This window comes from Peromyscus eremicus, chromosome 16_21 (genome assembly GCF_949786415.1).
Source record: "Peromyscus eremicus chromosome 16_21, PerEre_H2_v1, whole genome shotgun sequence".
NCBI classification, from domain to species: domain Eukaryota; kingdom Metazoa; phylum Chordata; class Mammalia; order Rodentia; family Cricetidae; genus Peromyscus; species Peromyscus eremicus.
The window spans coordinates 10,612,535-10,640,342 of record NC_081432.1 but is presented as its reverse complement, the minus strand read 5'-3'; the positions used below and the strand labels follow the sequence as shown (position 1 = coordinate 10,640,342).

The 27,808-nt window shown below is 43.7% G+C and overlaps 1 protein-coding gene across 1 annotated transcript in view; it reads right to left on the bottom strand.

The window, feature by feature from the left end:
* The window catches only part of Dip2a (disco interacting protein 2 homolog A), an 87,137-nt gene extending 59,963 nt beyond the window's left edge, over positions 1–27,174 (bottom strand). Inside the window, exons 1-2 of the mRNA XM_059243896.1 lie at positions 27,013–27,174; positions 5,738–5,809 (exon numbers count right to left, since the gene is read on the bottom strand). Of these exons, the coding sequence (XP_059099879.1) occupies positions 5,738–5,809; positions 27,013–27,103 (163 nt within the window). The 5' untranslated portion in view covers positions 27,104–27,174. The remainder of the gene's footprint in view (positions 1–5,737; positions 5,810–27,012) is intronic.
* Between the last annotated feature and the right edge of the window lie 634 nt (positions 27,175–27,808).

Sequence of the window (27,808 nt, the reverse complement as noted above, 5' to 3'; positions counted from 1 at the left end):
AGACAGTGAGAAATAGCAGGGTACAAACAGCATGGCCACTAGACAAAGTCTCTGGTATCATTCTAATCCTAGTCTGCTAACATCTGCGAATAGCACAGCAAAACCTTTAGCTGAGACTCAGTAAGAATGAGCTTGACGTTGTCAGCCTTTGTTTGAAAATACCTTATAAGACTAGCCAGCAGAGATTCCAGTCTCACTGGCTCCTCCAGTCTTGACCACACCCCCAGTACAAGCAGAGTCCATCCTGACTCCAACTGGGTCAGTGTCCCTCACAGGAACAGAGACAGAAGAGGTGCTACCTGACTTCTAAGGCTGGGTACACAAAGCAACACACCTCTCTCTACTTGACTCAGCTATGCCTGTGAAGTCCACTGTGCTGATCCCCACATCAAAAGGGCCAGGTGAGAAAACAGGAGAGGCAGGCAGGTGAGGGGGGCCTCCCAGCCCAAAAGCCAATGATGGGGCCCTCACAGGTCACCTACTCAGATACCTACTCAGACTCATAGCTTGACTTTGACAGCATTCACAAGTACTAGTCTCTGAGCTGGTCCAAACTGCAGGTCTATGAGCACAATAGATCTGTGGTGCTGTCTAGCGTGGCTGGTTATATAGCACTGGAGAATGAGAAGGGTAACTCCAGAAATCTATGCTTAATTCGACAAAATATAAGCACGCAAACACACACACACACACACACACACACACACACACACACACAACATACACTACATGCATACATACACATATACAGATATATGACAATACTGAACAGTAGCCCTACTGGGCTAAAGAACTAAACTTTCACTGAAGAACATGTAGTATCAGGCATTAAGGATTATGAAGTGGTACATGGCACAATATATTCCAAAACATGGGTGTCTCTATCCTTTAGATAGATAAAACATTCAATAAAGACAACAAAAACTGATCTGAAATTACTGGATAAAGGGGAAGGTGGTTTTTTTTTCTTTGTATGATTGATTTTGTTTTGCACAGGGTTTCTCTGTGTAATAGCTCTGGCTTTCCTGGAACTCACTCTGTAGACCAGGCTGGCCTCAAACTCACAAAGATCCACCTGCCTCTGCCTCTTGAGTGCTGGGATTAAAGGCGTGCACCACCATGTCTGGTTTGCTTTTGTTGTTGTTGTTTTGGTTTGGTTGTTTTTGCGACAGGGTTTCATTGTGCATCCCTAGCCAGTCTGGAACTTGCTATGTAGACCAGGCTGGTCTTGAAATCACAAAGGTCTACCTGCCTCTGCCTCCTAAGTAGTAGGACTAAAGACCCTAAAGACCATACCAGCCTTAAGTTTGTTTTGTTTTAAATTATGTATATGCAGTGGTGGTGGTGGTGGTGGTGGTGTGGTGGTGGTGGTGGTGGTGGTGGTGGTGGTGGTGCATGTGAGTGCAGGTGCCCATGGAGGCCAGAAGAGGGCGCCCCTGGAGCTGAGGTTACAGGTGGTTCTGGAACAGAGCTCTAGTCCTCTGCAACAGCAGGACACGTTCATATTTGCTGAGCCGTCTCTCCAGCCCTAACATGATACACTTTTAATTTTAGCAGGTATCAAGAGATAACTTTCCAGTAAGGTTATAGTGATTCACACTCCCACAAGCAACATATGTAAGTGCTATATCCTCACACATTTCTCAGCACTGAGTTAGAGGAAACCTAAGAATTCTTCCAACCTAAGAGGATAGTTCACTTTAATTTGCATTTCCATATCTACTAGTAAAGTTGAACATGATTTAGTGTTTATTACCTACTTATGTTTCTTATTCTTTGAATTTCTTTCTTCCACTTAAGAAATTTATGTCTTTTCATATGTTTGGATATTGGTTATTTCTTCTAAATATATTTTGTGATCCCAATATAGGTTCTGTATTTTTCTTGCTAAGCATATTAATAACTATTTTACAATGTATTTTCATTTTAAATGAATTTTTCATATTTCAAAATAGAACTATTGAAAAATAAAAGCTACATATTCTCTAAAGCTACAATAGCAATAAAGCCAACATCTCTTACTAATTCCAACAGCTAAACAAGCAGCCTTCCAAGCACACACAACGTCCCTGTACACAAACAGCTGCCTTTTGTCCTCTAGTATTTACCCTGTTTGGTTTCCACACCTCATGACGTCCATCTAGAACTCTCTATACCTTCGCTAGGACTGGAAATGGCTAAGAAACGCAACTGTTCTGCTTAATGGTTGTTTGTGATTTTTGAAAAAATAGGCTTTAAAATGTTTTAACGGTTTCCTTCAATCCCAATTTTAGTGTGGCTTTTGTTTGTTTGTTTTTGAGACAGGGTCTCTCCATTATGTAGATGTGGCTGTCCTGGAACTCACTATATATATCAGACTGGCCTCGAACTCACAGAGCTCTACCTCCCAAATGCTGGGATTAAAGGTGTCCACTATCACACTCACAATTTTAGTTTTTGTTTTGAATGAACAAATACCAATACATAACCATGATCTTCAACATTCTTTTTCAGTTATTTATAAATATACCCATACAGGTAGTATAAAGCACATGCAATTTCAGAAGCATTACATAGGGGGAAATGTAGCCACTACACAGTTTAAAAAATAAAGCATGAGTGGAAAGATGGCTCAGTGGTTACCAGTACTTGCTGTTCTTACAGAGGACCAGAGTTTAGTTTCCAGAACCCATGTGACATCTCACAAGCGATCTCTAGCGCCAGATATGACACTCGCTTCTGACCTCCATGGGCACGCACGTGGTGCACAGACAGACACAATACATACCAGACACTGGGGAGGCAGAGGCAGATGGATCTCTGTGAGTTTGAGGCCAGTCTAGTCTACATATTGTGTTATAGGCTAGCCAGGGCTATACAGTGAGACCCTGACCAAAAAAGGAAAAATGATAGTAATAAATAAGTAAACCACGAGAAACTACACCAGAGGCCCTTATGAAGGCCTTATGACACAAAACACACACATAAAAAAGTCAATCTTGTAATAATAGTAATATTTAAGCATGGGCGAACAAGATGGACCAGCAAGTAAGAGTGCTTACTGTGCCATCCTAACAAGCTGAAATTGATCCTCAGAACCCATATAAAAGAGTCGGGGGTGGTGGCACACATCTGTAATCCCAGCACTCCCATGGAAAGACGGGGAGCAAAAAACGGGAAAATCATCTAGAAGCTCACTGGCTAGCTACTGGAGTACACAGCACAGCAGAAATGAGACCCTTCAACAAAACGGAAGGAGAGAAGCAACTCCCAGGAGTTTTCCTCTAACTAGTACATGCACACCATGCTTGACACACTGAGTGCTCTCTCTCTCTCTCTCTCTCTCTCTCTCTCTCTCTCTCTCTCTCTCTCTCCCTCCCTCCCTCCCTCCCTCCCTCCCTCTCTCTCAAGTTTAAAGAAAAAGAAATAAAGCTTTCAGGTAGCTGAAGATCGCATGTGGCCTACTCTATCCAATCTCACCTCTACCAGGAAACCCTGTACTCCAATCTAGAAATTCCTTTCCTTTTCTTTAACAGCTTCATAAGGGCCTCTGGTGTAGTTTCTCGTCATTTACTTATTTATTACTATCATTATTTCTTTTTTGGTCAGGGTCTCACTGTATAGCCCTGGCTAGCCTATAACACAATATGTAGACTAGACTGGCCTCAAACTCACAGAGATCCATCTGCCTCTGCCTCCCCAGTGTCTGGTATGTTTTTAAAGCTCATGCTGGCCACATTGCTTTGTGCTGTCCTTCCAAACCATCATCTCACTGCGGTTCATCACTGATGATGTCTAGATGCTCTGGCATCCCATGGTCTGGGTTGGAGATCTTGGTGGTTTAGGGTCATAATGGACATTCTTGTGTACCTAAAGGAGAACTATGGCACCATGTGGCACAGATGCATCCACACTGGCTCCAATATGGATGTCAGGCTCTGGTTAATCTGCACTTCTCTGATCATCTGAGAGGTTACAGTTTATTATTATTGTTACTGTTTACTGTTCACCCATTTTTCTTATCACATTAGGAAACTTGGGCTCTTGGTGGCATAGGCTAGACTCCCAGTGCTCAGTTGTCCCCCAAGCCTCGTACTAGCCCCCTAGCCATGCAGATGGAGAGCATGTCTTCTCCTTCAGGAAGAGCCACTAGGCAGTGCTGTCTGGACATTCCGGGGCCATTTCTTAAATCACCGTGGGATAAACATCCTCCTTCAGTCTGTGGTTGGACTTTGCAATCTCTTTGTGGGACCTTTTGAATTTAAAAATAGAAGCTATGAAGTTTAATGGATCCCGACTTGTAAGTCCTTTCTTTTATGGCTGCTGTTGTGCTAGTGGCATATCTGGCAATTAAGAAGCCCTTCCTAGGGCAGTGGTGGTGCACGCCTTTAATCCCAGCACTCGGGAGGCAGAGGCAGGCAGATCTCTGTGAGTTCGAGGCCAGCCTGGTCTCCAAAGCGAGTTCCAAGAAAGGCGCAAAGCTACACAGAGAAACCCTGTCTTGAAAAACCAAAAAAAAAAAAAAAAAAAAGAAAAAAAAAGAAAAAAAGAAAGAAGAAAAGAAAAAGAAAAAAAGAAGCCCTTCCTATCTTGAGATGGCAACACTTCCCTGTGAGATCTCCCAAGGGCTCTCCAGTTTCTGCCCCCTCTCACACGTGGGCCTAACACACCTGCAGTTAACTCTGGTGTCTAAGTTCATAGATCTTACATAGGTACTGGCAGCTACGCCAGCACCCTAGCCACATGTCATCTCTCCAATACCAAGTCTGTATGTGTGTATGTGTGCATCTCAGCTGGCCTTTCTGTTCCAGTAGTCCAGCCACCCTCCCTTGCAAAGTAATCTATTCTCGGTGGTGACAGCCTTAGGATAACTCAGTAACTCACCAGACAACTCCTCCCACCACATTTTGGATCTCCTGACCTTTTGTACTTAAGACATAAGTTTAAGAATCAGGTTGTGAAATGCCATTAAAAATATTCAAAATAGCAGCTGGATGTGATGGCGCATGCCTAATCCCAGCACTTGGGAGAGGCAAGTGAATCTCTGTAAATTCAAGGCTAGCCTGGTCTACAAAGTGAGTTCCAGGACAGCCAGTGCTGCTACACAGAGAAACCCTGTCTCAATAAACCAAAAGAACAAACAAACAAAAACAAAATCAAAATAATGACTATGCCAAATCTACAAATTAATGTGCAAAGAATTAAAAAATTTACAATTTGTGTCCTTATCTAGTAAGGAACTATATCGGGCCACTCTATGACCACGAAGATAGAGTAAGTTGCTGGGGCAGTGGCACACACCTTTAATCCCAGAACTCGGGGGGCAGAGGCAGATGGGTCTCTGTGAGTTCGAGGCCAGCCTGGTCTAAAGAGCGAGATCCAGGATAGCCAGGGCTGTTGCACAGAGAAACCCTGTCTCAAAAAAAAAAAAAAAAAAAAGTCCTATTTGGGAGTGAGAGCTGTATCAAGCCAAAGCTGTAAACTATAATCTGTACCCTTGGATTTTTGTTATCTAATAACAGACATATTATTCAGCCCTTAATAAAATATGAAACAGATACCAATTTTTAAAATCCAAAATCAGTGCTTATTTATTATTAGTAGTTTGCAGTGCTGGGAATTGTACCCAAGATGTATCACACGCTAGGCAAGTGTTCTACCACCAAGCCACATCCCCAGCCCACTAAAATCAATCTTTATACCATGTTTTATAGGACAGGACATTTGTTACTAAAACAAAAGCAGGCACTGGCCTTACCTTGAATGAGGGGGATGTAACGAGCCAGCAGCTTCGCCCTTTTCTTCTCATAGCCTTTCTGAGTGATGTCACCTAAAACAACAATGGGACAAGAGAATTTCATTACTGTAAAGTCCCAGAACTATTTGTGTGTACGTGTAAGGGTGCACACGTGTGTGTATGTGTGTGCATGTTTATACATGCATGTACACATGGAGGCCAAAGGTCCACCTTAGGTGCCTCTAACCATCCATCACCTTGTTTTTTGAGACAGGGTCTGTCTCTCAGTAGCCTGGAACTAACCAAGAAGGCTTGGTTGACTGGCCAGTGAGCCCCAGGGACCCCAGGGGATATCTTCTTCTCTGCCTCCCCAGCACTGGAACTTTAAGCATGTACTATACCTGTCTCTTTAATGTGTGTTCTAGGGATCAAACTCAGTAACTCAGGCTTGTGCAACAAGCATTTTACCAATTAGAGTATCTCTCTAGCCAGTTCTAAGATTTTTAATTTAAAAAAAAAAAAAAAAGAATCTTCGTCTGGAGAGACGGCTCAGTGAGTAAAATTCTTTCTGAACATTGACAAGAACCTGAATTTGGATTCCCAGAACCCAGCTGATGTAGTGGTGCACATCTGCGACCCCAGCATTCCTATGATGAAATGGGAATGGGAGACAGGACAGTCCCTGCAAGCTCACACACTAGCTAGTCTGGTGTGTACAGCAGTAAGCAACAAGAGGCCCTATCTCAAAGAAGACACGTGGGAGCTGATTCACGGGATTGACCTCTGACCTCTACACATGCACTGTGCCCCACTCCCAGACACACAAAGATTTTTTTGAGTTATAATATAAAAACTATACACTAACGCCTCTCAAGAGGGTCACTAGATAAGTAAGCCGGGATGAACCCATACCATGGAAGGCGGTAAAAGGAGCAGACTACTGACGTGTAGCGCTTCAGGCAGATCTCATGTAAAAGCTGTTGAGCGAAGGAAGCCTGACTCAAAGGCTATACACTATATATACATTCTTCTCTAAGACGACACGCTGGAAAAGACAAAACCACAGAAGCCAACTAGACGGTAGGTGCCAGGAGACAGGGAGGGCACTGCCAGAGGGGACAAGGAATCCGGTGTAAGACTTGGATGACTTGGCTCTAGCAGTAATGACATGACTGTGCTCACCTGTCAAAGGCTTACAGAACACACACTGGGAAACAGTCTTACTGGATGTAAATAACACTTTAACTTTTTGAAAAAGGTGATCAACATCTCCTGGAAACTTGTCTCAGGAGACTCTGAGGCTGGAGAGACGTCTCAGCAGCTAAGAGTACTTCCTGCTCTTCCAGAGGACCCTAGTCTGGTTCCCAGAAACCATGTTACGCAGCTCAGAACTGCCTGCAACTCCTGCTCCACGGGATCCAATACCCTCTTTTAGCCTCCACGGGCACACACGTGTAGCACACACTCATACAGATAAGTACACGTAATTTTGTATTAAATCTTAACAAAAGGCAGACTCTGAGGTCACCCCTCGATTCAGCAGAATCCACACTGTATTTACAAGACCCTTAGGTGATATCTACTCGGGTTCAAGTGTCAGAACAACAGTAAAAGGGACCGTAGCCCTCCCCAGCCCTCCCCAGCCAGAGTGCCTTAGAGGAGGACTCAGGAAAAGGCCTGCTGTCCCGACAAATCACCATAAAGACAGCCAAGCACAGGTGAAATTCACCTGGCAATGAAGTAGGAAATGTACTTCACATCTTGGTCTTCAGGTGCTACCTGATTCCCACACAAAATAGGAGTGCTAACAGTGATCTTCAGTGTTTTTATGAAGATTTTAGACCAGAAATGTATACTGCAACGATTCTTATTACTAGATTTTAGTTCAAATGTATGTTAATACAGTTTTCACTATACCATGGGGGGGGGGGGGTTCTAAGCCCTCCTCCTTCATCTTCCACTTTCTTCCAAACAAAAAAGTAGAAGGCTGCTGAGTCTCAAAAGCTACTGCTGCTGAGTGCCCAACCAAGTACTTCCTTCAGAAGAGTTCATCTTGACTAGGGTTTGTCAGGTGTGGAAACACACTTTGGAGTGGCTGGCATAATATATATATGTGTGTGTGTGTGTGTGTGTGTGTGTGTGTGTGTGTGTGTGTGTACACACATATACCTATACAGTAAGCCTCACTAAAGTTCCAGGTGTACATTAATACATTCTCCTGTACAAGAAAGGCCTATAACCAGGGAAGGTCAGTCCTATGGGACAGACGGGCAGTTGCTAGAGCACAAGCTGGGCTACAACAAAGCCCTTCCCACTAGCCTGCCCTTTGTCTACAGCCTATTGGACAACAGCCTGGGCAACTAGGCAGTCCTGTGTCCATATATGTCCCTTTACCCATCTCCCTGTCCTCATGAGGTTCTGCCCCAACCCTCACAAGCAACTGCTCTGTAGCACTTAAGTGTGTGCATAATAGAATATCTCCTGTCAGGTGTGTGCGCACACGTGCGCACGTGTGCACACATATTTCTTTGTGTTTGTATGTTTTCAATTGAGCTGAGTTGGCATTGTCCCACAAATAATGTTTCTCCCATTGTTTATTGCACTAAGTGCTCCATTTTTAACACCAGCCCATCCTCAATGGATGAGCAAATCTGCTTCACTGCTCTGACCTTAGGATGCTTGGAGAGATGCCATCCTCATCTCACCCGTCAGTGGACGGCACTGGAACCTGAACACATCCACAGTACCTTCTAGACAGGTACTATCGGCTTGCTGGCTACTCAAACCCCGATCCCCATGACCACCACCATCACAGCACACATAGGGTCATGGGGACTATTCTCATTGGGTTCAAGGTAATACTGCATGATTTCACTTATTAAAATTTCAACTTATGTACAGAGTTAAAGCCTGAGTATTTTTAAACATATTAAAATTATATTTACTCTAGGATACATTCAAATGTGACTAATTTAATCAAAATTTAAAAAAATTAAGATAGGGTTTCACTATGCAGCCCTGGAACTCACTATGCAGATGAGGTTGGCCTTGAACCATGTGCCTCTGCCTCCTGAATACTGGATTAAAGGCATACATCATCATGCCCAGGGTCCTGTCTCAAATGAAGGTTATGATGGTGAAGGTACCAGATGGCACAAAGAGACATTAAAAATGTCGGGTGTTAAGATCAATCCACGTGAGTCTAATTAATGCGTAATAGGGATTTATTAAGATATAAATTGAGGATATACACTCATGAATACAGAACTGAGTAAACAGCTCAAGTCATCCTCTGTTCTGACCAGGAGCTAATCCACCTCACCGTTCAATCAGACCAGGAAGCAGGCAGCAGGAGGAAGGGGCTCGTGACCTTTTAAGAGGTCATGTGCAACAGCAAGAAGCACAGGGTCACGGGCAGAGCAAATCCCACTACAGTCTGGCACCCACTTGATGCTCACCATAAGATAAGGCGATCTCATGTGACCATCCACGGTGCTCTCACGTGACAGTGGGGATACATCCCACGAACCCACTCTGTTACTTGATCCTGATTCAAAAATTCATTTAATACAGAGACTTCCAAGCACTATACCTTAGCCTGGGCTTCCAGCACAGTAGCTTTCAACAGGATACTCTAAATGCTGATCATTAGCATGGGAAAAAGATCAAACTGCAAAATTCGAGGTCTGGTTGCCACTGAATACGTTATCACTTTCAAACCAACTGAATGATTGGCTGAAATAGGCGCAGTCAAACCATTATGTCAGTGATCATCTGTATTCTGTTTTCATGTGCAACCAGAGGCGATTATTTTCACACGCCAAACGTGATGGACATCGGTCCCATGCACACACCATGGCACAGCCACAGAGAGCAGGGTGGGCTTTTAGTGGAGTATAATGGAATCCTGGCACAAAGCTGGTACACTAGGAAAGAAGGGGCTCAAATACGAGCTTTCTAAACCCAAGTCCAATTCTCTTTCACAGAGAACAATAAAACACAAACAAGGAGACAAACAACAGAGCCTTGTTCCCCGACCACTGCACAAAACTGGGAGGCCCTGTCAGGAGGCAGATAGGGCAGTTTATGCCTGAACATCCAGGCATCTGTGGGCTTTGCAAAGAATCCCGGCCTACCACTGGACAGACTTCTCTGGTGGTTGCAGGGCAGGTAGCTGCTCTTCCAGACTTCCAGGTAGGGACAACATGAAACTTCAGCTGGTCACCACTTCTACAGAAATATTCTTAGGATCCCAAAGCCCGTTAAGGCACTAACTCACCAACATATTTCGAGAAAGTTGTCACCAAAAGCATTGAATTACTTTACAAAGGTAGGTAGTAAATGCTGTGGGTAATAGCAAATAACTGGACAGCCTAACTGTCTATCAGAAAAAGAAATCAATATCCTGTCATACATCTTTACTACAGAATCTGTTGGTTATGAAAAACGCCTGGTACTTGCCATACTGATGATGGATATCACATGATTCATGACTGCCTATCAAGTAAAAGAGCAAGCTGAATAACAATATAGAATGGTCCTGCTCTAAAAAAAGTAAGCATATATGAATGTGTTTACATACATACATATACATATTATGGAGTCCTACCTGTTCTATGTGGCTGTGCCATGGTGTGTGCATGGGACCAATGTCCATCATGTTAGACATATGAAAATAATGGCAGCCGGTTACATATGAAAACAGAATACAGATGATCACTGACATAATATACACACACACACACACACACACACACACACACACACACACACACACGTCAATGTGAATTATGCGCCATGTGTAGAGAATATTGCAGAGAAGAACAACACATTAATCCTGCTTATTTGGCTTCAGACAGAGTGTGAGACAGATTTCTATTTTTATTTCATACACATCTGAACTCCTTAATTTTTAACATATATCCTCATGACCTTTTGTATGTAAGAATGTATGGCAGATGATTTGGCAATGCTTTGGTTACACAGATGTTATTGAAGAAAACTAGATAAATCCTATGTATTATTTCTGAGAAGCTTCTTATGAACCTAAATTTCTTTCAAAATAAAAAGTTAAAAATTATTTGTGGAAAACTGTATGGAATTATCATTCTTTCTTTTTAAAATTTACTTTGACTTTATGCGTATGAATGCTTGCCTGCATGTATGTATGTGAGCTATGTGTGTGCTTGACGCCTGCAGAAGCCAGAGTAGGGCACTGCATCCCCTGGAACTAGTTAAGGACACTCATGAGTCACCATGTGGGTGCTGGGAACCAAATCCAGACCTTCCACAACAGCAGCCAACAAGTGTGCTTAACCACTGAGCCACCCACTCAGCCCCACGTTTCTTCTTCTTTTTAAAACTATGCTTGCCCTATGGTATAGAAGATTTATTTTCCAGAAGATGCTTAAATTATAAATGCAACTTCTTTAATAGCTATGGGACTAGTCAAGTTATGCGCTTCATTTCACGGAGTCTGAGCAGTTATTGGTTATCAGAAATTGATTCATTTTACCAAAGCTATTGAACGTACACGGAGTTCTTTAGCATAAAGAACCTCCACAGCAACATGGCCTCTTTCATTCCTGATTTTGGTAATTGGTGTCTTTGGTATATACACTATAGAAAACAACTCATCAATAAAAAGGAATGAATTACAGACAGCTAAAAAAAAAAAAAAAGATGGATAAATCTCTAAGATATTATACCAAATGATAGAAGCCATTTTCAAAAGGACATATCTTTGTGACACTAAAAAAAAAAAAATGATAAGGATAGAGAAAACCTTCATAGTTGCAGGTTTTTTGGGTTGGGGGATGAGATTGTAAAAGGGTGGCCTGAGGGTTGTTTCTAAATATAAAGTCATAGGACACAGAAACAGAAACCACCTTACCGCACAGTTTAAGTTATTTATGGTCAACACTAAAAAGTGAATATTAAGTATGCTTCTGAAGCGCTTGCAGATCTAGCTCATCCATTTTTAATGAAAAGACTTTGTACATGTTAAGTTTAACAAGCATCTTCTTTTATCTCAAGGTTTTTAAAGACATGGAAAACATATTCACCAAATGAATATTCACACAGGGGATTCCACTTATGGTAATAGCAGAATTATTGCCACCACCACCCCAAAAAAAACCTCCCTCCTTTAAACAACTAGGAAGATTGCATTTCTGCATTTTTTTTTTTAAATCTGACGACATAAAACTAGAAAAGAAGTGAAGAGTCAGAGGCTAATTTTCTGTTGTAAGAGTCTGTCACAGAAAAGTAGAAAACAGGTCACTGGGCCAGGCAGAACTGTAACAGAGGTACACAATGCTCTGAGCTCACCAAAGAAAAGGAGCCCTGGGAAGTACACAGATCATCTGTGAAGTAATGTATACTTCAGACATGAATGGAAAACAGAGGATCCAAGCCAGCAAAATGGTTCAGTGGGGGAAGGCACTTGCCATCAAGCCTGGTGACCTGACTTTGATCCCTGGAACTCACATAGTGGATGAAGACCTCTACAAGTTATCCCCCTGAGCTCCACATACATGCAACACACACACACACACACACACACACACACACACACACACACACACACGCACACACACACACATACACACACAGATACAGAAACAAATATAACATTCTGAAAAAAAGAAAACAAAGGCGCTTCCACAGGTCCGGTGCCAGCTTTACCCCACTTTACCCACGAGCAGATAGTGAGATCTTGGCCCGCATGTGCTCACCCACCTGCCATGGCAAAAGTAAACCTGCTATGGAGAGAACATGACACTAACTAGTCGTAAAAATTCGTACCACAGCTACAAGGTCTAGCATATGCCTAGAAATGACTAGGCATATGCGGCAGTATGAAACTGCAGCTAAAACACATGGAATTTAGAAATAACCGTGATCAGTATGTTTTATGAATTAATTAAAAAGCAAGATAATGAATGTAAATACCTAAACCTGGAGCTGAAAGACATCACTTTAAATCCAAGAATGAATTTAATGACTGGTGTATGTAAAACCATAAATCAAAAACATCACTAAGATAAATTAAAGATGATCAAGGAAGCATACAGATACGCCATCAAAACTGCAAAGATGGGTGATGTTTTTAGTACCAGCTATTTGAGAAGCCGAAGTAAGAGGACCACAAGTTCAATGCCTGCCTAAGCTACGTGGTGAGGTCAAGGCTAACCCGGGCAACTTAGTGAGCCTCTACCTCAGAAGAAAAACTGAGAAGAGCTGGAGATACAACTGAGTGGTAGAGCTCTTGCCAGTGTAGTATATGCAAGGTCCTAGGTTTAATCCTGTACCACCCCCAAAATAACAAGGCTCTAAGTAGGTCTTTAGAGTCATTCCAAGTAATTCTATCAAAATTCTTGAGGGTATTTTCTGTGAAAACTGACAAGCTGATTCTAAACTGTTATGTGGAAACACAAAGGGTCCAAATTGGTTGTATCGACTTAAAAATCAAAGTAAAACAGAAGGACAGATTTAATGTTCTGAATACAGTATATGCTACAGTATAGATAGAGTACAGTAGCTACGAATATAGACAAGTGGGGGCAAGAGAAGAAGTGGTCCCAGCACAGGGAAATGTGGCCATTTCATTTCCATGAGTGTCCAACGACTGGACACCCATGTGGGGGCAGAAATGAAATCCTTTCATACCATACACAGAACTCACTTCCATTCACAGTGAAATGTGAAAGGTAAGACATCAGAGCTTCTTAAAAAGAAAAAAATCACATAGGAGTTACCTTCACAGCCATGAAACAGCCTGGACACAGAGGACACTAATCATACTGGAAAAAATAAAATCCTTCAGACCTCTAATATAGTGAATAATCTAAGCAGTGAAAAGATACAACAGTTCTCCGAAATGTCACAAAGTGAGGTGACTGGATTAGTTTCCTGTGACTACTGTAACAAATTACCATGAAGCTGGAGACAAACAACAAAGGAAATTTATTGTCATCTCATGGTTCTAGACGTCTGAGATCCAAAATTAGTTATAATGAGCCAAAAGCAGGTGCAGCAAGGCTTCCTTCCCTCTGAAGACTCTGGAGGGAATTCTCTCTCTGACTCCTCCACCTTCAGTGGATGCTGATGTTCTCTGACTTGTGCCTGCATCACCGCAACCTACTTTGGCACTTAAATGGCCTCCCCCATCCTTTGTGTGTGTCTAACCTTCCCTCTGTCTCTTTCTTCCAAAGATACTTGTAATGGGATTCAGCACCCACCAGAAACCCTGCATAACTCAAGTCAGGACCCTTATCCATATCCACAAGGTTACTTCTCCAAATAACATAACACTGATTCCAGATTCCAGCAATTAAGACCCAATAACTGAATCCAGGGACAGGTCCTAAGTATACCAAAGTGGGCACCCAATTTAAACACAGACATAGACTCAGATGTAAGTGTGGACATACAGATGCAGACAGGTGGAGTTTTAGTTTCCCTGTGCTCTTAGAAAGGGGGCACGTCCTTCCTTGACATGCCTCAGGCAAACTTCTCTAGACTAATGCTATCATATTCACTCTACCAAACCTTTTTAAAACCATACTTAAAAAAAAGATTTATTTTTATGTTATATGTGTGGTTATTTTGCCTGCATGTATGTAAATGCACTGTTGTATGTGCCTGGTTCCCACAGAGACCAGAAGGGGGCACAAGATCTCCTGGAACTGGAGTTATTGATGGTTGTATGCAGCTATGTGAATGCTGGGAACTGAACCTGGGTCTTCTGCAAACACAGCACGTGCTCTTAACCTCTGAGCCATCTCTCCACCTAAAATCATACTTTCAAACATTTATTTATTTATTAGGTATGTGTGTACAGGCTGTGAGATGTTCTGTATGGCAAATGTGTTGCTGATTGGTCAATAAAACACTGATTGGCCGTTGGCTAGGCAGGAAGTATAGGTGGGACAAGGAGGAGAATAAAGCTGGGAAGTGGAAGGCTGAGTCAGAGAGACACTGCCAGCCGCCACGATGACAAACAGCATGTGAAGATGCCGGTAAGCCACGAGCCATGTGGCAAGGTATAGATGAATAGAAATGGATTAATTTAAGTTGTAAGAACAGTTAGCAAGAAGCCTGCCACAGCCATACAGTTTGTAACCAATATAAGTCTCTGTGTTTACTTGGTCGGGTCTGAGCGGCTGTGGGACTGGCAGGTGAGAGAGATTTGCCCTGACCATGGGCCATGCAGGAAAACTCTAGCTACAAATGGCGTCCAACGTGGTGACAAGAGTTTCCACCTAAAAACTGAGAAAAAAGATTCTAAAACGGAGCTAAAAACAGCTTCCTAATTGTCTCTCTCAAATGAGCGGCAGCTGCCGGTTTGAGCTACTGATGGGTTTCTGGCGTGTGGGTTCCTAGCGTGTGCACTCGACCTGCCGTATGGCAGGAATGAGGCCTCTGCAAGTGGTACATTAAGCTGCATGGTAGATTTAGCCTTTGCTAGTACAAAACAAAAAAAAAGAGGTTTCTGGGCTACACACTGCTTGGATAAAAGCATAGACCCAAGATAGCTCCCAGAGCTGGTGGTAAACGTAGCCATGTTGGGAAGCTGAGGTGGGCGGAGCCAGCAGCCACAGCTGCTGCAGTTTAAAGCAATAGATTCACAATAAGACAGATTCAGATGTAATAGTTTACAATGTGTGTAAAGTATACATAGGCTTGAAAGAGACAAAAAAGGTGATATATACAGTTATATAAACAAATACATAGTTTTAAAAAATAAAGTCTTTAAAAAGACAGTAAAGTTAATATAAAAAATAAGTCACGTAAAGATGAATATTACACAGAGAATCTGGATTGTGTTGTCTTTGGGATTCTTAACTGCAGAGAGATATTTGATTGTAAAGGAAGCTGAGTTAAACCAATATGCATATTTTAAAGATATCTTGACTTCAAAATTTGAATATAAGGATATGTTGCTTTGGAAAGGAGACTCTGCTTTTGTTCCCACAGAAAGCCAGAGGCTATGGATTTGTTCCAGATTAAGATACATCAGGTTTGACCAGCCAAGACCCCCTGAAAGGTCTCCGATGACACCATGGCCCAGATGATCCAACATCCAGAACCGTTTGAAGGCAGCTGGCTCAGACAATACAGCCTCATGGACTATTCCATAATCCTAAAATTTTCTTTGTGTCCCCATAAGATACAGCGCCCCCCTCCACCAGGAAGTAGTAAGAGAAGCTACGCCCAAATTCCCAAATTATATGTAATTTTACTTTGTTAAGGTTAAAACCTTCCTTTTTGAAAAAAAAAAAAAATAGGGGAAGTGCTGTAGGATATTCTGTATGGCAAATGTGTTGCTGATTGGTCAATAAAACACTGATTGGCCGTTGGCTAGGCAGGAAGTATAGGTGGGACAAGGAGGAGAATAAAGCTGGGAAGTGGAAGGCTGAGTCAGAAAGACAAGGCCAGCTGCCACGATGACAAACAGCATGTGAAGATGCCGGTAAGCCACGAGCCATGTGGCAAGGTATAGATGAATAGAAATGGATTAATTTAAGTTGTAAGAACAGTTAGCAAGAAGCCTGCCACGGCCATACAGTTTGTAACCAATATAAGTCTCTGTGTTTACTTGGTCGGGTCTGAGCGGCTGTGAGACTGGCAGGTGAGAGATTTGCCCTGACCATGGGCCAGGCAGGAAAACTCTAGCTACATGTACATGACATGCACATGCAGGTCAATTCTCTGACCTTTCCTTCCACATGCGAACTCAAGACATCAGGTGGCAAGCACCTCTATCCAATAAACTACCTTGCTGACCCCTAAGCAACTCTATAATTAATGGTTTATATCATCTTCACATTTCCATCATCAACCTATACAGTAAAAGTGAGGCTTCAAGAAAAACCCAGGGTGCCATAGTCCTTCTTCCCCCAATGTTGTGTCCACAGTTGACATCTCTACTTCATGCCAACAGCTGTCACCTCGGCCTGGCCCATGATAGTAAGTTCAGTTCCCTCTCTTCCTGAGCCCATCTGTCTCAGAATGTCTGTGCTGCTGGGTGCTCTCTCCAGCCCACTGTGAGTGGACTGTGGGAAAATGCTGGGGCCAGCTCAGTAGACCGTTCACCTTCTATTTGTTCCAAAATACACTCAGGGAGCTAGATGTTGGAGGGTGTACCTGCAAGTCCCAGCTACACTGTAGGATGAAGCGCTGTCCGGATGAGAGGAGGGAACACAGCAACGACACATGGCCACTGCTCACTGAGGATACACTGCAGGAACGGGGTGCCAGGCAACAGGCACAAGGGGGATCTAGTCCCTCATGCGGTTTCCATGAGGATGCTTCATTTGGCTCGTGACACCCCAGTAGATTAGCACCCTATCCCTGAGTCTCTTTTCAAGCTTCTAAGACCTAGGTGAGGTTCACCTCTCTCTACAGAACCGAAGTTTGACCTTCAGGACAAAGAGGAGCCTAAGAGTCAACAGAAGCCTTCAGAGTGCACAGCCCGATCCACACTCTACCACCTGGGCTGATGGCCTGGCCTGGACAGACAACAGGGTTCTCCTGAAAGAGAGGGGCCCCTGGAACAAGGCATTCCTTCCTCTCTGCCAGCAAGGGCCTGACTCGAGAAACCAAGGCCATTGACAGGCCTGGCCAACACCATCATAACAGTACTACAAGTCTCTTCCAAGTCCAAGTGCTGCTATGTGGGGAAGATAAACATGGGTGCTCCTAAAGAAAAGGGAGAAAAGAGGGTACTACAAGTCACACAGGGAGACTCGGCAAGCTGAATGGTGGCTAGACGGTCTCAATCCTACTAGTCACTCTTCAGTAGAAAGTTTTGTAACTAGCATACGGGAGCCAGTCTAGGTACAAACACCTTCAAAACCACCAACCACAAGTGACATAACAGGAGGATGGCAAATTCTTAACCTTACTGGCAGGTTGTACACAAAGAACATTCAACTAACATATACTGGAGACAGTAACCGAAGTACTCTCAAAACAGCAAAACCATCAAGTTGACTAGGTGTGTCAGCCTTAACCTAACCCCGACTCTTGACCTCCAGCCTCTTCCTGTTTGGCCAGTCTCAACATGGGAATAGCGTTTCTTCTATACAAGCACTTACTAAAGGAAAACCCTCCTCTGCTACTCCCCTCCTCTTAAAGTAAATGCCAGCCCCGAGAAGGTTAGAGGGACTGTAGAGAGCTTCCGGCCCTCCCTGTCTTCCTGTGCTCCATGAACATGGTCCTCCTATGGAACAGGCCTGGCCTACACAGGGACTCCCCATCTGCAGAGTCCTAAACAAAAAACTCCTCATGGTTTCTCATTTTCGTTTAAACATCACTCTTAATGCCTTTCTTGTTTAGCCTCAAGGAAACTGAGACCTGCTGATCCTAAACAGACACATTCACCCTCACCCAACTGTTCTCCATTATCTCTCTTAACACTTATCATGACCTAAAACCTCCATTCCCTTTTATTAATATCACTGTCCCTCAAAAGGCACATCCATGTCAGGGCCCATCCCTCAGCACATAGTTCACATCAACAGTGAATGAAACACCCGTCTGTGGCTCAAACCTCTCCTTAGAATTCCGACGGGCACATTGTAATTCAAACATTTCCCCCAGGGTTCTGTTCAGACAGGTCCTTTCTTGAAACGCTCACATCTTCTCATACATTTACCCTCAAATTCTGCCATCTGCGACTCTCCCCATCCATCTCATGATTATATATGCAGCACTGCAAGTCAAAAAGCCTAGGCCTTGAGTCTTCATTTCTCACTCTCCGACTCTGCACACCATAAGAAGTCACTGAAGGTCCGAATCTGCCTGCCTCCTCTGCAGCCACTACTCAGTCCAAGCAGCCACCCTCATCTGGGAACACCACTTCCCAGCTGGTTTTTCTCGTTTTACTTTCGCAAATGAGGCCAGGTGTGGTGACACACACCTTTAATCCCAGAGGCAGAGACAGGTCAATCTCCCGGAACTGGAGGCCTGTCCGTTCTAGACAGTGAATTTCAGGCCAGCCAGGGCTACACGGTGAGACCTATCCTGTCTCAAACAAACAAACAAACAAACAAACAAATAAATTTTAAAAAAGGAAGAAGATAATTATACAAAATTACTGGATGGGTGTTCAACAGTTGTCACTGGTTTTCAAACAAATTTTTTTTATTTTTCTTATTTCTTGAGGATCATACATGTATATAATGAATTATAATCATACTCCCCCCAATCTCCACTCCAACTTCATTTTTTTTAATAACCCAATAAGTTCAATTGCTGTTGCCTTGGTGTACACTGGTGTGGAGTCACCAACAGGATCATAGGAATCCTATCAGTACACATCTTCAAAAAGAGTGACCTTTCTCCCCTAGAAACTGCCAACTGCCAACAGCCTTCAGTAGGGGGTGTGGCCTGGAAATCACCTACCCCCTCTATGCCAGAATTCTGACTGGCAGGACTTGCACGGTTCATGAGTGCCATGGCCATGTCCAGAGGACAGCACTGCAAAGCACTCCCTCTCGTCTTTTAGTTCCTAAACTCTTTCTGCCTCCTCAAGCCTTATGGGAGAAGGTGGGGGTGGGAGTTGTGATGTGGATGTCCCATTTAGTGTGGGGAACTCAGTCTTCTATTCTCAGTACTCTGACCAGCTATGCATCTCTCCACTGACTGCTCCCCACTACAAAGAGGACCGGCTAAGAGCGGTGGATCTACGGCTATAAACATGAATATTGAGAGGACTTTAAGAGTATGACCACTTAGCAAATTAACAGTAACAGGTTGGTTCTACTAGGACCTGTGACCTCATCAGCCATGGGCTTTTTTGATCAGGATTACAGTCCCAAGCGAGGAATCTCCTGCGGAGGAGATGTGTACACTCCACATCCAACTGTTACACTATACCAATCATGCCACTATTACACCAACAGACACATCTTGACTGGCCAGTTGGTGTTGCAAGGTCCAGCACTGGGTAAGACCACTGGTGTCTCTTTCCTCCTCGGCAGGCTGCATAGGACCTTCTGGAACTATGAAAGCCAGCCAGTGGGGAGAAAGTTCCCTGGTCAGTTTGAAATTGACTTCTCTATGTCCTACAACCAAAGTATATAGTGTCTTCAGCAATGTGGTCTTACCATGTAGTTACAATGGGCAACCAAGGACAATGGAAATAACCTGTGCCATTTTGGAGACCTCTGGGGCGTTCTTGATCAATAACTAGTGGGGAGGTATCCCATGCCTTACACCATGATTTCATTTAATAATCCACGTATTTGGGGATTAATGCTGTCCACACATGTAGGGAAATTCTATTCAAACTTTTTTAAGAGCTGTATTTTGAAATTAACTTACTAACTAATGGGTTCCCAGAGGGTTTTTCATACATCTTTAGTTTTGGTTAACCCACCCACTGCTCCTGTTCTTCATCCACCCACTCTGATCCGCACTTCATCTTTTAACCAATGTTCTCTCCTCTTCTTTCATTGCATGGATTCTACTAGCTTCCCAACTATTTTTTTAATTGAAGTATTAGACAGTGGGCTTCCACATGGACTTTTATACACACTTCCTCTGGATTAGCCCTCCCTTCTGCTCCCTGGTTTCCCCCATATTCCCACACCCATCCTTGCTTAAGCCTTTCCACACCCAGTATTCCACCTCTCTACTCTAATTTTACCTATAACCTATTATCCTCCCTTCCTTAAAGTGTACCTTCTCCAGAAAATGCTTTCTAGTCTCCTGGCTTCCAATCGTGCACCAAGTTAAAGATTTGAAGCTAGGACCGTATATGAGAGAGAACACACGGCATTTCTTTTTCTGGAACTGAGTTACCACCTCACTCTATATAGTTCTTTTCAAGTTTCATCCATTTATCTGCAAATTGTGTTATTTTACTTCTCCTTACACCTGAGTAATATGCCATTGTGTGGTATGCACTACATTTTTCTGGGAATTGAACATTTAAGTTGGTTCCATTTCCTAACTGTTGTGAATAGAGCAGCAGTGAACATGGATGAGCACGGATCTCTGGAGCAGGCATAAAACCCACCAGGGTGCATGCCCAGGAGTGGTATAGCTGGGTTATATGACAATAAACCTACACATTGATTTTCAAAATGGTTGTACTAGTTTACATCCCATCACAATTGTATAAGGGTGTCATCTCCCACCCCAACCCGCCCCACCCACACTGGCATTTACTGTCACTTGTGTTTCTGATGATGGCCATTCTGACTGGGGTGAGATGACGGGATCATAACGTAGTTTTAATTTTCATTTCCAAATGTCTAAAGATGCTGAACGCTTAAGTGTCACCTAGACATTTGCGTTTCTTCTCGTGAGAATCCTCTGTTCAGTTCCTTAGCCCTTTTTTAAAATTGGGTTGCTTATATTCTTAATGTTTAGCTTTTTAATTCTTTTTAAATTCTAGACACAACTCCTCTGTGGAGTGGACAGCTGGCAAAGGTTCCCTTCCATTCTGTGGGCTGTCTCCTCTTTCACTCACAGTTGTTTCATCTGTGCTTCGTGAGGTCCCACTTGTTGACTGTTGGTCTTATTTCCTGTGCTGCTGGAGTAGTCCAGTAGCTTTCATCAGAGAGCCCCTGCCCGTGCCTCTAAGTTAAAGTGTACTCCCTATTCCCCCACAACAATTTTGCAGTGTCAGATATTTTTTAAAAAACCTTTTCTATTTGTATTTTATGTACATTGGTATTTTGCCTGCATCTATGTCTGTGTGAGGGTGTCGGATCCCCTGGAACAGGAGTTACAGACAGTTGTGAGCTGCCATGTGGGTGCTGGAAATTGAACCTAAGTCCTCTGGAAGAGCAGCTAGTGCTCTTAACCACTAAGCCATCTCTCCAGCCCCGACAGTATCAAAACTTATGTTGAGGTCCTTGATCCATTTGGAGTTCAGTTTTGTGTAGGATAAGGATCTAGTTTCATTTGTCTGCATTTTGAAATCCAGACTTCCTATAGCATTCTTTTCACTCAGGGTTGCGTTGGCTATCTTTGTTCTTTTGTGCCTCCATATAAGTGCTGGAACTTTTTTCCATGTCTGTGAAGAACAGCGTAGGAATTTTTATTAGAACTGCATTGAGGTTGTAGATTACTTTTGGTAGGAGAAGAGTCTTTTTCACAATATTCCTTCTTCCAATCCATAAGCATAGGCTGGCTTTCCATTTTCTAGTGTTTTTCTCACTTTTTTTTCTTTAGCATCTCCAATTTTTCATTGTAGAGGTCTTCTGTTTCATTGGCCAGATTTATTCCTGGGTACCTCATTGTGTGTGTGTGTGCGTGTGTGTGTGTGTGTGTGTGTGTGTGTGTGTGTGTGTGTGTGTGTGTGTGTCTACTGTGGATAGGTTTGCTCCCCTGATCCCAGTCTTTCATTGGTTTATGGGAGGGCTACTGATGTTCGTATGCTGTTTTTGCACTCTGACACTTTATGTCTTTATGAGCTCTTAAGGGTTTCTTGGTGGAGTCATTTGGGTTTCTTACATAAAGAACCATTTCTTCTGAAAAAGGAGGATAATCAACTTCTTCTTTTCCTACTTCTATCCCTTATAATATTGTCCTAGCTGGACTTCAAGCACTATATTGAAGTGAAGAGAGCAGACACTCTTGCCTTGTTCTTGATCTTAGCAGGGATGCTTTGAGTTTTTGTCCATTTAGCGTGATGTCTGCTGTGGACTTGCTGCATACAAACTTCATTATACTGAAGTAGGACCCCTCCATCCATAGGCTCTCCCTGACTTTCATCAGGAAGAATTGTTGGATTTTTGTTTTAAGTTTTTTTTTTCTGCATCTATGGAAATGATTATGTGATATCTGTCTTTTAGTCCATTAATGTGTTGAATTACATTTATTGATTCATGTACACTGAACTATCTCTTCAATGCTAGAATAAAGCAAATTTAGTCACAATAAATGATCTTTTTGATGTGAAGTTGAATTTCATTTTTGAGAATTTTATTGAGGATTTTGTATCTTTTTGCATCAGGGAGGTGGGTCTGTAATTTTCTTGATTGGGTGATGGCTTTACATGGTTTTGGTATCAAGGTAATACTAACTTTATAAGAGTTTGGAAGCAGGTTGGAGAGATGGATCAGCAGTTAAGAGCACTGGCTGCTCTTCCAGAGGACCCGGGTTTAATTCCCAGCACCCATATCATATGGCAGCTCACAAATGTCTGCAACTCCTGTTCCAGAGGATCTGATGCCCTCATACAGACATACCTGCAGGCAAAACATCAATGTACATAAAATACGAGTAATTTTTTTAAAAAAGAGTTTGGACACTTCCCTTCCTTTTCTACTTTATAGAATAACTTGAGTAGTATTGGTATCAGTTCTTTAAAGTTCCGGTAGAGTTCTGCAGCGAATCCATCTGGTCTTGGGTTTTATTCAGTTGGGAGACTTTTTATTACTTTTTCAACCTCATTGGTAGTTAAACATCTGCTCACTATAAGGCTCCATTTACCCCATTCCTCTTGTAACCATGACCTAACTAACCCACCTACTTGGGATGTCTCTCTTGTCACCCAAGCTGTCTACCAGTTTACAGTAACTTCCCATAGCCCCTTCTTCTCTCTACCAAATAAGAGAAGGCAAAAAAACAAAACAAAACAAAACAAAACCATGCCTTTCTTTAGGACAGTGGCTAAAGTGTATATAATTGTTTTAGGAGAAATGTTTTCTGCTTTTTGTTCCACTCTTTCTCGGTTACTCTTTTTTAATTTATGAGTGTCTTGCCTTCATGTATGTGTGTGCACCACATGTATGCCTGGTGCTTGCGAAGGTCAGAAGAGAATGTTAGATCCCCTGAAACTGAAGTTACAGAGAGTTGTGAGACACCAGGTAGGTGCTGGAAAACGAACCAGGGTCCTCTGCAAGAGCAACAAGTGCTCTTAACTGCTGCTCACCCATTTTTGCTGTTGCTGCTGCTGCTGTGACAAATATCTAAAGCAATTTAAAAGGAGTTAAGATTTATTTTAACAAGTTCAAGTTTCAGGGCTGACAAGATGGCTCAGCAGGCAAAAGCGCTTTCCAACCAAGCCTGATGATCTGAGTTCAGCCCCTGAAACCCATGGTGGCATGAGAGAACTGGTTCCCAAGTGCAGAGCATGGTATGTGTATATTCATCCCCACCCCCATCCCCCCCACACACACAACATTCACAAACATATATATGCACATAACAATAATCTTGAATGCAGAAGGGAAACTTTTGCAGAGGAAGGAGGAGGAGGAGCAAGAAAATAAATGTGCCTTATTATGTTTTGGGGACTCCAAAGCAGCAGTTCAGTATACCTGCCCTATAAGAGGAAGTCGGCATAGTTTAAGACCAGAACCTTCTCTGAGGGCCAACCCCAAGCAGAACGGTAGATGATAAGAACCAGTGATAATGTTGGAGAATGAGGCCATGTTTTGTGAATAAAGACAGAGAATTGCTTCTGTCTAGTCACTGATGATATACAGTTGAGGAGGGACACACAGGATTTTCCAGATTATCCAGGTGACACTATTCCCTGTTTGTGTGGCTGAGGGAGAAACACAGGGTTTATGGACGGTCCAGGTACTGTTTCTCACTACTGCTTCCCACCAAGGCAGCACTGTGTCTGTATTGAGTTCTTCCCATCCCCTCCAACGTACCCAGCAAGGACACATGCAAATATTAAGGAATTTCTCACTTAGACAAATGTGAGAATTATGAAATTGACATTACTCCATTCAAAACCAGAAGTCTATCTCTCTGCCCTGAATATGGGAAAAAGGAAGCCCCACGACAGATAGACTCCCATTTCTACAACCTCTGGTTGAGCAAAATGTAAAAATAATGGCAAATGTGAAATACATATGTACACACACACACACACACACACACACACACACACACACACACGAGATATGAAAGGAGAAAGGGACTAAGTGAAGAAAACAAGTTAGGAGCAGGAATAAGAGAGGCCACAAAGAAAGACAAGTGTTGTTTAAGTTTTCTCTTATATGTGGACTCCAGATCTAATTCTCTACATATACATATTTATGTGGCACTGGATACAGAAGGGGAAGAGAAAAGGAAACAGAGGTTGGGGGACAAAAGAGAATAACGGGGTGAATATAAGCAAAGTATAACAAATATGTATGAAAAGGTCACAATCAAACTATTTCATATGCCAAAAAGTTAAAGTTAGAAAAATAATGAAATACACTAGTTTTTGGACTATGACTCATTAACAACACATTCCTTTAAATAAATAAAACACCTTCAGTTTCAAAATACTTTCATACGTTGAGTAAATCTTTACAAGAACCTTGAAATGTCAATAAAACGTTCACCTCCTTTTTACAGCTGGCCAAACCCAAGTTCAGACATGTTATAAATCACTGACTTGCCAGATGCCACCAGCTTCTATGTGTAAACCCCAAAAGTCTGCTTAAAACAGTCTCTATCAACAACAACCACAAACTATACAATCCAATATTACGGTGTGGAAGGGAGCTCTCTGTGAGCAGGGCAAGCGTGACTCTGCCAAGATAATCACTAACCTACCTGGCAAAATGAAGTGTGCCAGTCTTGGGGGGGTGGTGGCTGTGACTATACCAACTCTGGGGCTGCCAGTGCACTTTGCAATCTCCTTCTATGAACACTCCATTGTCTGCCTCCTTTCTCCACTTAAGCTATTTTCTTTTTCAAATTCTCTCCAGGGCACACAATCTTATACCCTTAACTTACATATATACCCTTATATATGTCTAAAATAGCAACAACATAAGTAGATTGAATTGACTTAATAGATACTTCCTCAGCTGATATAGTCGGGTTCTGTCACAAGTTATGAAGTTTTTACTTTGAGGAAATAATTTAGTTCACTGTCAACTCCTAGCAAGCACTCAAACACATAACCCCATGGAATTGAAATAACAGATATTCTGGAGCAGAAATTAGGAGCAATCTGCAAAAACACATTTGACATGTGAAAGCCAAACTACAACTATGTGATTTTCCCAGAGGAGCCATAGCAAATCCAGTACAATAGATTTTTTTTTTTTTCAGAAACATTCCTAACCACACCTCCAAGAAGAATCAAGAATTCTCAAAGTGGGGCTGGAGAGATGGCTCGGTGGTTAAGGGCACTGGCCGCTCTTCCAGAGGACCTGGGTTCAATTCCTAGCACCCACACGGATCTGACACCCTCTTCTAGCTTCACCAGGCATGCATGTGATGTCCAGACAAACATGCAGAGAAAATACCCATAGAAAGGTGGGAGGGGGGAGGAAAGGCAGGAGGGAGATGGGGGGGTGTAGGTCAAAAATTCACTAAACCAACTTCAGCAAAGCAGACCAATCTAAAGTTAAAGAACAGTATTATGGAAAAACAGATTCTAAAAGGTCAAAATGCATTTAAGTCTCAAAAGCAGAGTTAAGAATCATGCATTTCCTCCATGGCTTGGGGAGGGGGGGCAGTTTATGGAGAACTTAACTCTTTTTCCTGAGAGGTATAGCATCCAAATCGAGGGTGCCACTCACCAACTCTGAAGCTGTCTTATTGCCCTATTCCGTGTTGAACAACCACTTATTTGACTTATTAACTTTTAAATTTTTCATGTAGAGGGCTGATGAGGTGGCTCGGCGGGCACTTCCCCTCTAATCTGACAACCTGACTTTATTCCCGGAACCCATACGGTGGGAAGAGAGAACCAGCTCTGTGCAAACTGACCTCGGACCTCCCTACACCGTGGCCCTTGCTTGCCCCCTAAAGTGTAAAATAAATGTATCAAAATTCCATAAAGGAACGAACCTCCTCTTCAGTGTTAACGCGTTTTACATCTGCTATACTAACGCACTTTAGCCTCGTAAGCCACAGAGCGAGTGTTCTTATAGCCTCGTTTTATAGATGAAGAAACTGAGGCTCACGAGGCAGTCTGGAGTTCTAGGGGTGGGGCTGGGCTTCTGCATCCCCGGCTTCCTGCCTGCCCACAGGCTGCAAGGAAGACTCGGGAAGCACAGACCATGGCCTTGCCGCTTCGAAAGCACAGACCACAGCTTGGGCAGTAAGACGGCCTTTCGGAAGAGTCCGCCTAGGCCCACCTCCCAGTCCGTCCCTCCGGGTGTCCTTCGGAGGCCGGGCACCCGCCAGTCTGCAGAAGCTGGCGGGGTGTCCAGCGAGCGGCCCACCGGCGCGAGTTCCCCCAGGCATGGGATGCCGAGGGAAGGCCGGCAGGGATCCCGGGTGAGGGTACCCTGCAGGTTCCCGGGGTGACGCTCCCGAAGAGGGGGGTCCCTGGGCGGGGTCTCGGGCGAGGGTCCCGCTGCTCTCACCTTCCGACAGCTCCAGCTCCAGCTCCGCCAGGCTCTCGAGCACCTCGGCGGGCAGCGGCGCCGCCTCCAGAGGGCATCCGCGGTCGGCCATGGCCAGTGGCTGAGACGTTCCCACCCCCCGGGGCCTGCAGACCCGCAGCGGCTGCCCGCAGCCCGCAGCAGGCGGGGCGCGGCCGGGGCTGCCTCTCGCAGACGCGGGCACGAGCGCGGGCGGCTCCGACGCTGGAGCGCGCCGGAGACGCGCGTGCGCGGCTGAGGGGCGGGGCAACGCTGGCGCGGGTACGTCGGGCCGGGCCCCGCCCAGCAACTCTAAAAACTCGCTTCCATTGGCCAATAAGCCACGTCGGAGAAATGGGGAGCTTTACTCCTCTAGGGGGCGCCAGAGGAGCGGTGGGCGGGGGAGAGGGACAGAAGCGGCTCCGGATACGCGCGATCCCTACAGTAAACTGATTTCAATGTCGCCCAGGTGACCCTCCTGCTGGGTCTTCCTAAGGAATCCTGCTGGCACGCTTAACTCTATCGGCGTTCCTGCTATATGATGTCAGCAAACTCCTTCTGGCATTTTTCTCCTGTCTTAAAGTGTGTTTGCTTATGGCTTTTCACAATAACCCTGGAAGTACTCTGACACTGACCAAGAAGGATCTCCAGCAGTGTCTCGGACCTTGAGATGACCTTGGGACGTGGAAGCATAGGCATGACATGTTGGAACCTTAGTGGAATTTTTGAAAGAGCTGTGCCCAGAGCTGAGGGCATATATAAATGGTGCAAGGACAGACTGGTGGCCTGCAGTGGGTAT